The sequence below is a fragment of the Suricata suricatta genome, chromosome 7 (genome assembly GCF_006229205.1).
Source record: "Suricata suricatta isolate VVHF042 chromosome 7, meerkat_22Aug2017_6uvM2_HiC, whole genome shotgun sequence".
In the NCBI taxonomy this organism is placed as follows: domain Eukaryota; kingdom Metazoa; phylum Chordata; class Mammalia; order Carnivora; family Herpestidae; genus Suricata; species Suricata suricatta.
The window spans coordinates 82,244,025-82,262,033 of NC_043706.1; the positions used below are offsets into that span (position 1 = coordinate 82,244,025).

Consider the following 18,009-nt stretch of genomic DNA (forward strand, 5'->3'; position numbering starts at 1 on the left):
AAGTATTATTCAGTAGTTATTGAATTCTGAGTAAATCATTTTAACTAAAAAATATAGTGTTCCAAATAAAATTACCAGTCTTTACAAATGGAAAATACCTATAAAACTCATGGAAAGTATCTAAAAACTATTATGTGTAATGAGTCCAGTAAGGTGACTGAACCCAAAGGATATGCAAGTCAATAGGATTTCTGTATTATAGGGAAAAAAATTGAAAAAAGTGTACATTGAAAATAGCATAACAGTAGACATACAAAGAAATCATTGGCATTTTATGAAAGGATATAAAAAACTTGACTAAGTGGGAAAACATGAATTTAATGTGAAGATTCAAAATGGCAAAGTGGCCTTTCTTTCAAACATTTGTATTTTATGTTTTAATATAATTAATTTATAAATTTAATGCAATCCTAATAAATTCTGAAGAGATTTTACATAATTTAACCATCTAATTCTAAAGTTTATAAATAAGACAAAAGTAAGACTTAGAAAATGTTTATTAATGAAGGGAAAATCTTGTTTTTTCAGGTAACAAAATGTACCATAAGATGTCAGGTATTAGAACTATGGTATTAGCATTAGTATCCAGAAAGAGATCAATGAAACAAAACAGTCCAAAAACAAAGCACTTTATGTGGGATTCTAGTATATAATTGAAGAATCCTTTAGAATGAAGTATAAAAGGAGTGTTTATTAATAATCTGGTCTGTTATAGTTTCTTGCATTATTCACTCCACTGTTCTTGTCCTTAAGCAGTAAGTTTCATATCTAATAATTCTCAGATTGCTCATTTTTCTTCAGGTTTATTCTTGTTTTTCTAAGGCAGTGTGTTAGCAAATCTTAATGAAAATGTGAATCTGTACCTTTTCACTAGAGACTAGTTATTCTAAATTTCCAGGTTGTTACCATTCTTAAAAAGCACTGAGGGTTTTATTTGCTCTGAATCTTCTTAGAGGTTATATAGCTTAGTAAAAGATAGCTGGTGTATCTAGTACAGGTAAATTATTTTCAAATAAAAATACGAAATACCAGTTTTGTTTTAATATTTCTTTTACAGTTTAAGGATTTCATAGTTTATTGTGGAGTAGAACTGGACCTCTAGGGAAACAGGAACAACTAGATAGCCAAGTTCTCTTCTCTTCTCTTTTCTTTTTTTCTCTTCTTTTCTTCCTGTACATAAAGCTTTCTTTTCCTACTTTATAATCCTAAGGCTCTTAAGGCAGCATCTCCTAAATTAGCTGACTGGGAAAAGCTGTCATTTGCCATGTCCCCCTGTACAATTCAATGAACTCTCACTGGCACTTGAAATCTGCAAATATACAGACCTTGCAAATTCCGGCACCAAGTGTGAAACTGGATAAATGATATGATTTATCTTACACAGAATAGGTCCAAGGGCCACTCTTCTGTCCATGTAATTATAGGTACTGTAATCCTGGGAGATGTGAGGGAAGAGACCTTCACAACTCAAGAAAGCTGATGTTTTAGTATGTACTTTCAGATTTAAAGGTTACACTGAGGGTGTTCTGATGAATGGGGATAGGTTTGAATTTCTCTGTTTAAAGCTTACTGTTTAAGAGTGTGGCAGAGATGTCTAATTGCCAACATACTTGGTCTCTCTGTGTCATGTTTTTTCATTATTTTTAACTGTATTTTTAATTTAGTTAAATTTTAGTTAACATACTGTGTAGTATTGTTTCCAGGGGTAGAATTCAGTGGTTCATTACTTAAAACACTCAGTGCTCATCATAAAAGGTGCCCCTAGTATCCGTCATCCATCTAGCCCAACTCTCAAACTTTTCTCCCTCTGTCAACCCATAGTTTGCTCTCTGTCATGAAGAGTCTCTTGTGGTTTGTTTCCCTCCCCCCTCCCCCCTCCTCCCGGCTTTCCCATATGTTCATCTGTTTTGTTACTTAAATTCCACATATGAGTGAAATCATATGGTATTTGATTTTCTCTAACTTGCATATTTCACTTAGCATAATACATTTTAGCTCGATCTGCATCATTGCAAATGGCAATATTTCATTCTTTTTGATGGCTGAGTGATATTCCTCTGTGTGTGTGTGTGTGTGTGTGTGTGTGTGTGTATGTGTGTGTGTATTACATCTTTTTTATTCATTCATCTGTTGATGGACATTTGGGCTTTCTCTATCATTTGGCTATTGTTGATAATGCTGCTATAAACATTGGGGTGCAGCACCCCCTTTGAATCCGTACTTTGTTTCTTTTGGGTAAATACCTATAGGTAGTTCTATTTTTAGTTTTTTGAAGAATCTCCATATGTTCTCCAGAGTGGCTGCACCAGTTTGCATTCCCACCAACAATGCAAGAGAGTTCTCCTTTTTCTTCATCCACACCAACACCTGTTGTTTCTTGTGTTGTTAATTTTAGCCATTTTGACATGTACAAGGTGATATCTCATCATGGTTCTGATATGTATGTCCCTGATGACTGATATTGAGCATCTTTTTATATATCTGTTAGCCATCTGGATGTCATCTTTGGAAAAGTATCTGTTTATGTCTTCTGCCTATTTCTTCACTGGATTGTATATTTCTCAGGTATGTTCTTTATAGATTTTAGATAGTACCCCATTATCCGATATGTCATTTGCAAATTTCTTTTCCCATTCTGTCGGTTGCCTTTTAGTTTTGTTGTTTCCTTTAAAAAAGAAACACACTTTTTATCTCGATGAGGTCCCAATAGTTTAGTTTTGCTTTTAATTCCCTCGCCTGGAGATGTGTCAAGCAAGAAATGGTCAAAGATGTTGCTGCCCGCTTTCTCCTCTAAGATTTTGATGGTTTCTTGTTTCACATTTAGGTCTTTCATCCATTATGAATTTATTTTTGTGCATGGTGTAAAGGATGGTTTAGTTTCATTCTGCATGTTGCTGTTCAGTTCTCCCAGCACCATTTGCTAAAGAGACTTTTTTCCATTGAATGTTTTTTCCTGCTTTCTCAAAGATTAGTTGGCCATATATTTCTGGGTTTTCTATTCTATTCTATTCCATTGATCTCTATGTCTGTTTTTGTGCCAATACCATATTGTCTTGATGATGACAGCTTTGTAGTAGAGGCTGAATTCTGGAATTGTGATGCCTCTACCTTTGCTTTTCTTTTTCAGGATAGCTTTGGCTAATCAGGGTCTTTTGAGGTTCCATACAAATTTTAGGATTGTTTGTTCTAGCTTTGAGAACAATGCTGGTGCAATTTTGATTGGTATTGCATTGAATGTGTAGATTGCTTTGGGTAGTTTTGATATTTTAACAATATTTATTCTTCCGATCCATGAGCATGGAATGTTTTTCCATTTCTTTGTGTCTTCTTCAGTTTCCTTCATAAGCTTTCTGTAGTTTTCAGCATTCAGGTCTCTTACATCTTTGGTTAAGTTTATTCCTAGGTATTTTATGGTTCTTGTTACAATTGTATATAGGATTTTTTTTATTTCTCCTTCTGTTGCTTCATTATTGGTGTATAAAAATTCAACTGATTTTTGTACATTGATTTGGTACCCTGCAGCTTTACTGAATTAATGTATCAGTTCTAGGAGTCTTGGTGGAGCCTTTTGGGTTTTCCATGTAGAGTATCATGTCGTCTGCAAAAAGTGAAAGTTTGATTTCTTCTTTGCTAATTTTGATGCCTTTTATTTCATTTTCTTCCTGAATGCTAATGCTAGTACTTCCAACACTATGTTAAACATCAGTGGTGAGAGTGGACATCCCTGACGTGTTCCTGATGTTGGGGGAAAGCTCTCAGTTTTTCCCCATTGAGGATGATATTAGCTGTGGGCTTTTCATATATGGCTTTTATATTTATGTATGTTCCTTCTATTCCAATTTTCCTTGAGGGTTTTTGTTAAGAAAGGATGTTGTATTTTTCAAATGCTTTTTCTGCATCTGTTGACAGGATCATATGGCTCTATATACTTTCCTTTATTAATGTGATGTATCACATTGATTGATTCTGTAAATATTGAACCATCCCAGCAACCCATGAATGAATCCCACTTGATCATGGTAAATAATTCTTTTTATATGCTATTAAATTCAATTTGCTAGTATCTTGTGGAGAATTTTTGCATCTGTATTCATCAGGGATGAAGTTCTTTTTTGTGGGGTCTCTGGTTTAGGAATCAAGGTAATGCTGGATTCATAGAATGAGTCTGGAAGTTTTCTCTCCATTTCTATTTTTTGAAGCAGCTTGAGAAGGAGAGGTATTAACTCTGCTTTAAATATCCAGTAGAATTTCCAAGGGATGCTATCTGGTCCAGGGCTCTTATTTGTTGGGAGATTATTGATAACTGATTCAATTTTTTCACTAGTTATAGGTCTGTTCAGATTTTCTGTTTTGTCTCGTTTGAGGTTTGGTCGTGTGTGGGTGTCTTGGAATTTGTCCATTTCTCCTACGTTGTCCTATTTGTTGGCATATATTTTTTTCATAGTATTCTCTGATAATTGCTTATATTTCTGAGGGATTGGTTGTGATAAATCAGTTTACATTTGTGATTTTATTTATCTATTTGGGTCTTCTCTTTTTTCTTTTTGAGAGTCTGGCTAGGATTTGTCAATTTTATTTATTTTTTCAAAAAACTCTTAGTTTCATTGATCTTTTCTGTTTTGGGGGGGTTCTATATTGTTTATTTCTGCCCGATCTTTATTATTTCTCTTCTGCTGGATTTTGGGTTTCTTTGTTGTTCTGTGACTAGTTCCTTTCTTTAGGTGTGTTGTTAGGTTTTGTATTTGAGGTTTTCCTTGTTTCTTGAGATAGGCCTGGTTTGCAATATATTTCCTGTTAGGACTGTCTTTGCTGCATCCCAGAGAGTTTGGATTATTATATTTTCATTTTCATTTGTTTCCATATATTTTTTAATTTCTTCTCTAATTGCCTGGTTGACCCATTTGTTCTTTAGTAGGGTATTCTTTAACCTCCATGCTTTTGGAGGTTTTTCAGACTTTTACCTGTGGTTGATTTCAAGTTTCATAGCATTGTGATCTGAAAGTGTACATGGTATGATGTCAATGCTTTTGTATTTATTGAGGGCTATTTCGTGAACCAGCATGCAATCTGTCTTGAAGAATGTTCTTTGTGTACTCAAGAAGAATATATTTTGCTGCTTTCAGATGAAAAGTTCTAAGTATATCTGTCAAGTCCATCAAGTGTACCATTCAGGGCCATTGTTTCTTTATTGATTTTCTGCCTAGGTGATCTGTCTATTGCTGTAAGTGGAGCATTAAAGTCCCCTGCAATTCCCACATTCTTACCAAGAAGATTATGTTTGTGATTGCTTTATATATTTTGGGCCTCAGAATTCAGTGCATAAACACTTATTATTAACTCCTCTTTATGGATAGACCCCATAATTATTATATAATGCCCTTCTTCATCTCTTGCTACAGTCTTTAGTTTAAAATCTAGTTTTTCTGACCTAAGTATGGCTACTCCAGCTTTCTTTTATCTTCCAGTAGCGTGATAGATGGTTCTCTATCCCCTCATTTTCAATATGAAGGTGTCCTCAGGTCTAAAATGAGTCTTTTGTAGACAGCAAATAGATGAGTCTTTTTTTTTTAAATCTGTTTTGATACCCTATGTCTTTTGATTGGAGTACTTAGTCCATTTACATTCAGATCTATTATTGAAAAATACAAGTTTAGAGTCGTTGTGTTATCTTTAGGTTTCATGCTTGTAGTGGTGTCTCTGGTCCTTTGTAGTCATTGCAATACTCACAGAGTCCCCCTGAGGATATCTGGTTTAGTGTGATGAATTCCTTTAGTTTTTGTTTGGGAAACCCTTAATCTCTCCTTGTATTCTGAATCCAGGCTTGCTGGATAAAGTATTCTTGGCTGCATATTTTTCTTATTCATCACATTGAAACTTTCCTGCCACTCCTTTCTGGCCTGTCAACTTTCAGTAGATAGGTCTCCTACCACCCTATGTGTCTACCCTTGTACCTTAAGGCCCGTTTATCCCTGGCTGCTTTCAGAATTCTCTCTTTTTGTATTTTGCCAGTTTCACTATGATATGTCCTGTAAAATATCAATTTATGTTATGTCTGAAGGGAGGTCTCTGTGCCTCCTGGATTTCAGCATCTGTTTTCTTCCCCAGATTGGGGAAGTTCTCAGCTCTGATTTGTTCAAGCACACCTTTGGCCCCTTTCTCTGTCTCTTCTTCTGGAACCTCCTATCATATTGATATTGTTCCATTTCAGTGAGTCACTTCGTTCTCTAATTCTCCCCCCATGATCCAGAATTTTTTTATCTTTTTCTCAGCTTCATCTTTTTCTATAATTTTGTCTTCTATTTTGTCTGTTCTCCCTGCTACCTCTTAATTCTGGCTGTCACCACCTCTAGTTTATTTTGCACATCATTTACAGCATTTTTTAATTCATCATGACTATTTTTTAGTTCTTGGATCTCTGCAGTAGATTTTCTGCTGTCTTCTATGCTTTTTTCAAGTCCAGCAATTAATCTCATGACTATTATCCTAAATTCTTGTTTAGTTATATTGTTTATATCTGTTCTGAGCAATTCTTCAGCTGCCATTTTATTCTGGAATTACTTCTTAGAGGGAATTCTTCTGTCTTGTCATTTTGGCTAGTTTTATGTCCCTTATGTGATTTGAAAGCTTGTTATGTGTCTGCACCTGTGAGCACTACTATATGAAAGAGGGGGCACACACTGTCCAGGGCTGGCCCTTCAGGAGGTGTCTTTTTAGAGAGTGTTACTTGCTCTCTGTTGATATGAGTTTGGTTACTTTATCTCCCTACTCTTGGTGATGTTGTGAATCCTCCACTAGATGTGCTTTGATTGGTTCCTTGAAGTAGCCCTGGAAAGGAAAACAAACAGAAAACAAAAACACACAAACCCAAAAACAAAAACCCAGAAACATCAGCTACTAGTAAACAACAGGGTGGAGGTAGTGCTGAGGGGAAGAGGCCTTATCCCATACCAAGAGAGAAATGACAGGAATCGGGGGGAAAGAAAGAATAAAAATTGACTAGAGAAATTATATGGCTTAAACCAGAGAGAGAAAAAGGAAAGTAGAGGAGGAGGCAGGGAAAAAGAAAAAGAAAAGAAAGTTATCCAGACAGAGAAACTATACAGTTTAATCCAGAGAGAAAGGAGAATAAAGAAGGAGGTGTGGAACGTGTATCAAGAGAATGGATTAAATATGTCCACTTAAACCAACAACCGGAGTCACCAGACTAGATGAGGGAAGAGATAAGAAGGAGAAAGGGAAGGAAGAACATATCTAATAAGAACTGTCAGAGAATTAAATCAGGCAGTGCCACAGCACAGGTCTGCATGAGGGGCCTTCTGGTTCCTCAGCCTCAATCCCATTCCAGGAGATACTCAGTTACCAGACACGAGGGGTGTGGTTTGGTGTAGGCGGGTTCCACCTCCACTGTGGATTCTGCTTCCACTGTGAGCCCCGCTGTATGTTTGCCGAAGTCCTCTCTGGTTGGTGATGGGGAGAAAAATAGCGACTCCCCAGTCTCTCCTCCAGGGACCTGGTGTCTCAGACCACTCTGTTGAAGCTGTCCTCACTCTGCTCCAGGCACAAATGAGGTGATTTGCCCCACTCCACCAATCCCATGAACTGGTGCTTGGTTGGGATTCAAACTCCTGCTCTGTGGACCCCGGTACTGGGGAAGCGCAAGCGCAGTTGGGGGCTGCCTGGTAAGTGGTCCCTGGTTGGTGGGCGCAGGCACGCTTTGCCTTGTCCCAGCACTCCAGGGAGGGAATCGCTTTCTCCTACTGCGGGACTGCACCCCTGACCTAGCCACCAAGCGGGGTTCTGGCTCCCCTCCTCCCCAATGCACCATGTGGGCAGCCGACCCAGTCCAGAGAAAGCCCCTCAGTTAGAGATTGGCTCTTTATCTGTCCCAGCCAGTGGTTTCTTGTCCAGATTCAGTGCTATGGTTCCCCAGCCACTCTTTATCTTCACTCTCTCTCTCTGCAGAAGGGGATCCCTCCCCCTCCGTTCATTTTATCTCTCCCAGTTTGCAGTCATGCACCAATGGCCTGTCAGGTTGTCCAGGCGGGTCCCTGGAAGTACGGTTGTCTCATTTCCTCCCCGACTCTCGGTGTTCAGGTGTTCAGAGTCCTTTAGCTTCAGTACTGCTTTGTTTGTGAGATGAGGGAACTTATCCCCCCATTTACCTGCCATGTTGGCCCCTCCCCTCTCTGCTTCCATTTTGTAGGCTGCCTTTTAGTTTTGTTGATCGTTTCCTTCACTGTGCAGAAAGTTTTTATCCTGATGAAGTCCCAATAGTTCATGTTTGCTTTTGTTTCCCTTGCGTCCAGCAACATGTCCAGTAAGAATTTGCTGCAGCAGAGGTCAAAGTGGTTGCTGCCTGGGTTTTCCTCCAGGATTTTAATGGTTTCCTGTCTCACAGTTAAGTCTTTCATCCCTTTGAATGTATTCTTGTGTTGTGTAAGAAAGGGGTTTATTTTCATTCTTCTGCGTGTCACTGTCCAGTTTTCCCAGTACCAGTTTTTTCCATTGGATATAATTGACCATATAATTATGGATCCATTTTGGGGTCTCTTTCCTGTTCCATTGATCTGTGTGTCTGTTTTTGTTCCAGTACCATACTGTATCAGGGACTACAGATTTGTAATACAGCTAGAAATCCAGAATGATGATGCCTCCAGTTTTGTTTTTCTTTTTCAGGACTGCTTTGGCTATTAAAGGTGTTTTGTGATTCCATACAAATTTTAGGATTGTTTGTTCTAGCTCTGCAAAAAATGCTGGTGGTATTTTGATAGGAATTGCTTTGAGTAGTATAGACAGGTTGTCCTAATCCACAAGCATAAAATGCTTTTCCATTTCTTTGTGTCCTCTTTAATTTTTTTTCAAAACTAAGTCTTTTAGAATTTTCAGAGTAGAAATCTTTTACCTCTTTGATTAAGTTTATTAATTTTTTTGTGTGATTGCAGATGGGAATGCTTCCTTGATTTTTTTCTGCTGCTTAATTATTAGTGTAAAGAAATGCAACAGATTTCTGCACTTTGATCTTGCAAGTTTTGTATCTTGCAATTTAGCTGAATTCATGTATTCTAGCAATCATTTTGGTGGTCTTTTAGGTTTTCTACATAGAATATCATGTTGTTTGCAAATATGTACCTCAAATTTTATGTCTGATCAGAAAAAATTGGAACCAGAGAGACTAATATTTTAGAAACCTTTTAGGACAGTTTTTTTGCCTTGTGTGTGGGGAGTAGTTATGTAGTGCTTTAAAACAGTAGACTAGAAACTATGAGACTGGGGTTCCTAGGTCTGGAATTTTCTGTTACTTAATCTTCTTGGTTTATCTTCCTCATTTGTAAGATGACATCATGAGATGTCATGAAATGACATGAAACCATAAACGGTTTTATTGGATTTTATGTGTGATTTCTGTAGTGTTGAGCAGATTTTTTTTAATTAGATAAAGCGTAATATATCCTGTTTTTATAAAGAATGGCTACTTTGCTTTCTAATACAAACAAAAGTTAATACTTGATTAATGACAGTATTTACTTAAGTTAAAACTCTAAGGCAATATGATATGAAGAGAGGAGTAATTCTGAGTTCTGTGCTAATAAACTGGGGCCCATATTGCACATGCATTGCCACACCTGAAGCTTTAAGAGTAAAAATAAATGGGTTTATTAGTAACAGCTTTTTTTGGTTGCTAATTTTCAGCCCAAGGAAGTAATCTCCCCTTTTCTCCAATTTGATTAGTACAGAGTTAGTATTAGTCCCTTCCTCCCAAAAAAGAGTTCTTCAATTTATCAGTCTTATTTTTAAAATATTCTGTGTTTTTCTTCATGTTTGTTTATTTATAGAAAGCGTGGATCAGGGAGGAGTAGAAAGAGAGAGGGGGAGAGAATCCCAAGCGGGCTCCACATTATGAGTGCAGAGTCCGATGTGGGGCTCCATTCTAAGAACCAGGAGATCATGGCCTGGCTGAAGTCAAGAGTTACTCACTTAACTGACTGAGCCACCCAGGCATCCTTAAAATATTCTAATAGTTTTAATGTATTAATTTTATTCAACCTTGATTGATATTTTTCTTATTCTTTGCTAGGGTGTATTTTACTCTTCTCTCTACATTCTGAGCTGAAAATGTTTTTCCTTTATTCTCCTTTTTTGATTTAGGGAAGAGAGTTCGCTAAGAAATGAGTTTGTCCCACAGTTAAGCTTTTGTCATAGCTCATTAGTTTTGATTACATAATAGTTTAACAGTATTAGTCACCAAGTACTTTTTAATTGCAATTTTTTATTTATTAACTTCAACCAAGAGTCATTTTAGGTGAGTACTTTTTAAGTTAAACAAAGGAGCAAGAATAACAAAAATGTTCAACACTATGGTTACTTGTTTTGCATTATGTTTAGCAAATGTGGGCTAATTAATTTCAAGGGGGGGGCAAAGTAAATGAATAAAATGAAAACACTTTTAACTGTCACTGAGTAGGTTTGTTTTTTTAAAAACTATAAAACTCAGGGGTGCCTGGGTGCCTCAGTTATGTAAGCCTCTGACTTCACCTCAGGTCATGACCTCACAGTTGATGAGTTTGGACCCCACAGCTGGCTCTGTGCTGACAGCTCAGAGCCTGGAGCCTGCTTCAGAGTCTGTGTCTTTCTCACTCTCTGCCCCTCCCCAGCACGCTCGCAGGCATTATCTCTCTCTCTCAAGAATAAACAAACATTAAAAAAAAATTCTTTAAAGATATAGGCAGGCAGAGACAGAGTAGAAAAAATTCAGCTCTGGGGCTCCTGGGTGTCTCAGTCTGTTAAGCATCCGACTTCAGGTCAGGTCAGGATCTCAGGATTAATGGATTCCAGCCCCACATCAGGCTCTGTGCTGACAACTCAGAGCCTGGAGCCTTCTTCAGATTCTGTGTTTTTCTCTCTCTCTCTCTGCCCCTCCCCTGCTTGCACTCTTTCTCAAAAATAAACAAACATTAAAAAAGAAAAAATCCAGCTCTGATTTTTATAGTCTTTAATTTTTTTTTAATGGTTATTTTTGAGAGTAAGAGAGCGTGAGTGGGAAGGGGAAAGACGTAGAATCGGAAGGAGGCTCCAGGCTCTGAGCTGTCAGCAGAGTCTGGTGCGGGGTTCAAACTCGTGAACTGTGAGGCATGGCCTGAGCCAGTTAGTTGCTTAACCAACAGAGCCACCTAGGTGCCCATGCCCTCCTATATCTTTATGAACATAGGAATGAAGCAGTACTTGAGTGAGACATGTTTTGGTGAATTATGTCATCGTTTGGTAAATATTCCTGTTTCCCTTCCTGTCCATGGAAAAGAATAAGTGTACCTCTTGCCCTGCTGATGTTGAGCTTGGCCTCATGGCTTATGTTAGCTAATGAAATGTGAAAAAACAATGTGTACCATGTCTTGAGTCATAAGTATTATCCAAAGTTGTGTTCCTTTCTCAATGAGAATAGCATGGTCCAGGTGGTCTTTGTGCCTAGAAACCTGAATGGACACACAGAGCAGATCTGAACCTGATCCACAATTTGGACTATCATTAGGTATGATCCTTCTGTATCAGATTTGAGGGTTTTATCATGAAAGCATGTTGTATTTTTTTAAGTGCTTTTTCTTCATCTATTGAGATGTATCTCATTCATTTAAGTATGTTGAACCATTCTTGATTCCCAGTGATAATTTCCACTTGGTTATGGTATATAATTTTTTTAATGAGTTCTTGAATTCAGTTTGCTAATATTTGTTGAAAACTTTTGCCTTTTCATAAGCTCCATAGTTTTCTATCCATGTAGCATCATAATCTAGCTTGGCATCAGTAATGCTGGCCTTTAGAAGTATTTATTTTTTGGATAAAAGTAAAAAGTATTAGTATTAATTCTTTAAATATTTAATAGAATTGTAACAGGGTGATGATAAAGACCACCAAACGCTGAATAGAAGCGAGGCAAGATTTTATTTATGGCCAGGCCATACCTGATCTACCTGGTGTTAAGGAGCAGAGAATGGCCCCAAAAAATGGATACATAGAGATTATATAGGCATACATAGGATTCCAGGGTAGCCAATTACATTGTAACATGCCAATCTCCAGTTTTGATGGGAACCTATCACGTTTGTTCTTTGCTCTTCTAAATGACCAATCATAGTGGGACAGTAAGAACCAGTCACAGTGGGGCAGTGACTAAGGGATTTTCTGTAGGTATGGCCTTGGTCAGACCATAGAAAAGGGGCGGAGGAACAGTTTGCAACAAAACATTCAGTTAACCTGTTACATTCCAGAAGCAGTTAACCCATTACATTCCAAGCTAGCCTACAATAGAATTCCCAATTAAGTAAGACATCTTACTTAAGGGGTATCATGGGTCAGGAAGCTTTTGATAACTGACTCAAACTTTTTACATGTTACTGTTCAGATTTTCTGTGACTATAGGAAATTATCCGTTTCCTACAGGTCATCTAATTTGTTGGCATATAACTAGTCAGAGTAGTCTCTGACCCTATTTATTTTGATAGTGTCTGTTGTAATTTCTTTTTTGAGTCTTCTCTCTCATTCTCAGTCTTACTTAAAGAGTTGTAGATTTTGATAATCTTCACAAAAAAAACAGCTCTTGGTTTCATTAATCTTTTCTATTGCTTTCCTGGTTTCCATTTTCTTGTGCTCTGATCTTTATTTTTTCCTTCCTTCTGTTAACTCTAGGTTTAGTTTATTCTTTTTCTAGTTCCTTGAGGTATAAAGTTAAGCTGTTTATGATTTCTCATTTCTTAATATGTGCATCTATCATCTAGAAACTTCTGTCTCTGAACTAGTTTTGAAGTGTTCTGTTGGTTTGGGTATAGTGTGTTTCCATTTTCATTTGTGTTGAGATGTTCTTTGATTTACTTTTGTTTCTTAATGGGGTAAGATTGACATGTAGCATTATATTAGGTGTACAATGTAAAGACTTCATATATATTGTGGAATAATCACCAGTTAACACCTGCCACCATAGATAATTATACAGTTTTCTTGTGATTAAAAACTCTAACACTCTCGGCAAATTTAAAATGTGCAGTGCAGTATTAGGAACTGCAGTGACCGTGCTGTACTTCATATCCCCATTTCTCTCTCCTCTTCTTCTGGAACCCTTGTCGTACAGATGTTTGTTTGCTTGATGTTATCCTACAAATCCTTTAGTCTAGCTTCATTATTTTTCTATTCTTTTTGCTTTTTTTTTTTCCTGATTAGTGAGTTCCTGTGCCCTGTGTTTGAGTTCATTGAGCCTTTCTTCTGCTTCATGCTAGTTAATCCCTCTTGTGTATTTTTCAGTTCAGCTATTTTAGTCTTTAGTACTGACTTCCGTTTGGTATTTATAATTCCTATCCCTTGATTGAACTTTTTACTTCTTTATCCATTCTTCTGAGCTTTGTGAGCATATTTATGATTATTGATCTCAGCTCTTTATCAGGTAAGTTACTATCTCCATCTTATTTGCCTCTCTGTTGCTTTCTATGCACTAGATGAAATAATCCCCTCTCCCAATCTTGAATGGTCAGCCTTGTACAGGAGCCAAACCTTAAATTCAACTCTGTCCCTAGCTTTTGATTGTTTCTTAATCCTTTATGTTTGTTCAAGCATTTTATTTATTTTTAATATTTCTTTATTTTTGAGAGAGAGTGAGCAAGGGGAGGAGCAGAGAGCAAGAGTGACGAGGATCTGAAGCAGGCTCTGCTCAGATAGCAGACAGCCCAAGCCCAATGTGGGATTAAAACTCATGAACCTATGAGGTCATGGCCTCAACCAACTGAGCCACCCAGGTGCTCCCTAATTTATTTTTAATAGATCCCTGTAGTTGGGGGTGTTTCAACACCGGTTAGTTATGCAAAGAAAGGGAGCCTAGATTCAGGCTGATAAGCCAGAGCCTTAATTAGGCAGTAGTTTTTTAAAGAATGCTAATATATACAGTCCAGTGGGGCCAAAAACATGAGACGCACTGGCCATCAGAGTTAGGCAATCCGACTGTGTTGCCTGTGTGGCAGTCATGAAAAATGGGGCACCAGGCAAGTTTATTAGCTCCTTTCTGGGACATTCTACAATCTTTGAAGCAGGGGGAGAGCACAAAGACCATATCCTCTGGACTGTATTCCCTGAGATCCCTTCTGTAGGCTCCAGATGTGTGCCAAACCTGAAATCTTTCCCTAAGGCTGAAGCTCCAGAAGCAAGTCCACCTTTTTTGGCAGAAAGGGGCTGTGATTCAGTCTGCTGTGCCACCAAGAACCGTCTCTGATTAGTATAGAGTTCTCAGAGGCTTCAGAACTCCAGCACTGCTGCTACCAGAGTCAGGTAATCCAGCTGTAAAAATCAGGGCACTAGACAATATAAGAGCTCCCCTCAAGGGGTGCTGATGCTCTGGAGTGCAGCAGAGAGAGAACCAGAGACAGTGCATGGCCCTCTGAGGGCCCTTACAGTCAGCCCTTAAATGCATGTTTAATTAGAAGCCTGCCTCTCAGATTGTGCCTATGATGATAAGCTCGTAGGCCTATTTCACAGAAAGACTGAGCTCCGAGTTCTGTTACCTTTGCTGTGCCCTAGGGATGGTAACTGTTTAATAATTTTTTTTTGTGGGTTACAGTAGGAATTTGTGAGCATAAACCCCACTGGCCAGCAAAACCAGGTGATATAGAGGTGTCCCCTGGAAGCAGCTGTAGAAATGAAGGCACCAGCCAAGAATAGAAGTTCCTTTCTTGAAGCTAGTGGCAAGCTTGAGCAAGGCAGATGGAGAGTGTAAATACTGCATCCAATGAGCAATTCTGTGGATATCTGTAAATGCACCAAACCAGAAACCTTAGGTCAAACCCTCTGGTCTGAGCTCCTGGACAAGCAAATAGGTCTCTTTCTCTGATTGGGACTGGGCTTTGATCTGCTATCAGTACTCTGCCCTGGCAGTGCCAATCTGCCAAGAACTTCTTCCTCTCTGATTGTTGTGTTCCTGGGTCCCTTTCGATGATAAGCCTCTCATTCTCGAGAGCCAGGTGATAAAGGGGTGTTTCCTGAGTGGCAGACACAAAACCTGGGTCACCAGACCTAAAAACTGGGATACCAGACATGGGTACAAGCTCTCCTTTAGGAGATACTGGTGTTCTAGAGTTCTAGAGCACTGCAGAGATCAGGAAGGATGCACCCACTAGCCTTCTTCCCCAGAGAATATTCCCGTAGGCCTCTGCCTCTCAGACCAATTCTTTAACATGAGCCAATGAGTCTCTTTCACATAAAGTCTAGGCATCTTTCAAAGAACTGCTTCTGTGCTGGGCTCTGAGGCAGGTGAATCTGCACATGAGCCTCTTAAGAACCATCATCAATCTGGTGGGAATGAACCCTGTTGGTCTTCAAAGCTAGACGTTTTGGAGACTCCTCTCTGATTTGCCAGTCCTGAAAGTTGGGAGGCCCAATGTGGGATCAGTCACTTTGCTTCTGTGGGAGAAGCTCCAGCTTTTGAATCCCCTTCCGATTATGGATTGGAGGGTGGATTCATGGTAAGACTGTCTCACCCTTTCCTCACTTTGAGATGTTTTTCCCTTGTTTGCCAGATGTGGAGAGCTCATGCTGCCAGATTTTAGGTTTTTTTCAGAGGAAATCATTCCATAGATAGCTATAGATTCAGTGTGTCCATGTGAAGTGAGTTTAGGATCTTCCTACATCACTATCTTGAATTGGGACTGTTTTTTCTTTTCCTACTAGATACAGAGTTATATAGAGTTATACCTAGTTATATATAAACTAGAGTTTATAATTTATTTGATAGAAAGTAAAACTACAAAGAAACAAAAATATTAACGCTCACAAAAAGAGGAGAGTCAAGTAATTGGCATAAGTACAATAAATTATATTTGTTGATATTTTAGGGGAAAGTATTACCAGAAGAAACACTAACATACTTTTAAAATATAAAATCACTGACATAGCACATGGAAACATTTCCATAAAAAATTAATGATTTTTACTTAGTTTTTCAGCCCTCTTTGAATTTACCGTTTGAAATTTGATGTTCTGCTGCAGTTCCACTTGCATGGCCTATCTTTTCCATCTCTTTGAATCTTACATATACCCTTAAGATTGAAGTATATCCATTGTTGGTATCCAATACTTGGGTCTTATTTTTATCCAGCCAGCCAGCGTGCCTTTTGATTGGTGAGTTTACACCACTTACATTTACAGTGATTATTAATAGGTAAGGAATTACTAATGCCATCTTAATTGCTTTCTGCTTTTATATTTCCATTATTTCCTTTCCCTCTTTTTTTGCTTACCTTGTAAATTGGTTATTTTTCATGGTGATACATTATGCTTCCTCCTTTGTCAGTTTGCTGTGGTTTTTTGTCTTATTATTGATGTTCCAATTACCTCCTGTTTTGTGAATTTAACAACTTAGTGTTGCTGTAGTTATTTTTCCTGCTTTTCCTTTGACTTTTATTCTGTAGTTGAAGCATTGACACACCATCCTGATAATAGTTTTCTAAGGTATATATCTACTTGTACGTAGTGTGTTGTGTGCTTTTGTATGTTTTTATGCGGCTAACTAGCATGTCTTCATTTTAGCTTGAAGAATTCTTTATCAGATTGCTTTCAAGGCAGATTTAGTGGTGGTGAACTTTATTTCTTCTTCATATCTGAAGGGAAACTTTGCTAGATTAAATATTCTTGGCTGACAATTTTTTGTCTTTCAAGTATGTCATTATACTCTCTTCTGGCCCGTGGAGGTTCTGCAGAGAAAGCCACTGATAGCCTAATGGGGATTCCTATGTAGGTTACATTGTTTTGTTTTTTTAATTGGATACCTTTAGTATTGATTTGTGACAATTATGTCTTATAGAAGGTCATTGGGTACTGAGATAAAAGATTAATCTATTAGTTGTTAGACTTGGACATACAAATATTCAGGTTTGAGAAGTTCTCAGCTTTTTAAAAAATAAACTCTACCTCCTTCTCTTCTTCTGAAATCCTGATTTATTCTGATATTTGTCCTTTTTTTTGGATAATCACCCCTCACATAGGCTTTCTTCACTTTTTTTTTTTAACTCTAAGTTCGTTCTTCTGTGTTGTTTCAAACTTCTTATTCTCCATGCCAGTTATTGTTTTGTCCATGTGGTGAGCCTCATTATCTATGCTCTGTTGCATTCTTCATCTCATTTCTTGATTTTCAGCTCCAGAATTTTTTTTTGTAATTTCGTTATCTTTGGTTAAAAAATTCACTTTGTATTTTTAATTCCTGACTTCATTGAATTGTCTTTCTGAATTTTTTAGAACTTGTTGAGTTTCTTCTTTATCTGTTAGATCAAAATACTCTGTTCCTCTGAGCTTGATTGCTGCAGAATATACTTTTCTTTTAGTGATGCCCCATTTTCTTGATTTTTCATAACCTTTATAGACACTTATTGGTACTTTCACATTTGAGGTAGAACATACTTCCTTAATTCTGCTTATTGTCTTCAGCAGCTGGTATGTTATGTTCTATAGTATCGTTATTATATTTTTCCCCTGTGTTTATGAGGAAACCTTCTTTTTGTCTTGCCCCTTCTTTGGAGCAGTTTTATAAAGCTGTTATGTTTTTTTCTGGTTCTTATAATTTACCAGACCAGAAGCCTTTCTTTTGTTTTCTAGAAGGTGGCACTATCCCTCAAGTTTGTGCTCTCTGTCTCCTGGAGACTGCTCTCATGGTGTCACTTGAGATCCTGCACAAGGAACTACAGACCATGAGGGGAGGTGGGGTTTAGCACTGGGTCTCACAGACCAGGAGTGGTACGCCTTGCTAAGCACAACCCCTCTTACACCATGTGAAATTCTTATCTGCTTCTTTCCCAGTATCCTCCCAATTCCCAGTTAGAGAGCTCCCACCTTAGTACTCCAGGTGCTGAGTGAGCAAATGGATTTCTCTAGTTGCCACAAGTAGGTATTCACTGATTTCTTTTCCCTTGAAGGAGAGGTTACCTCCACCAGACAAATCAGCACCCTTCCTTCAGTTTTTCCTTGGCCAGGAAAGCTGTTCTTACTGCT

The 18,009-nt window shown here is 38.0% G+C and overlaps 1 protein-coding gene across 1 annotated transcript in view; it reads left to right on the top strand.

Moving 5' to 3' along the window:
* The window catches only part of MANEA (mannosidase endo-alpha), a 66,712-nt gene that overhangs the window by 43,546 nt on the left and 5,157 nt on the right, over positions 1-18,009 (top strand). The window contains exons 4-7 of the mRNA XM_029945221.1: positions 1,253-1,274; positions 2,588-2,590; positions 6,846-6,897; positions 8,788-8,796. Of these exons, the coding sequence (XP_029801081.1) occupies positions 1,253-1,274; positions 2,588-2,590; positions 6,846-6,897; positions 8,788-8,796 (86 nt within the window). The remainder of the gene's footprint in view (positions 1-1,252; positions 1,275-2,587; positions 2,591-6,845; positions 6,898-8,787; positions 8,797-18,009) is intronic.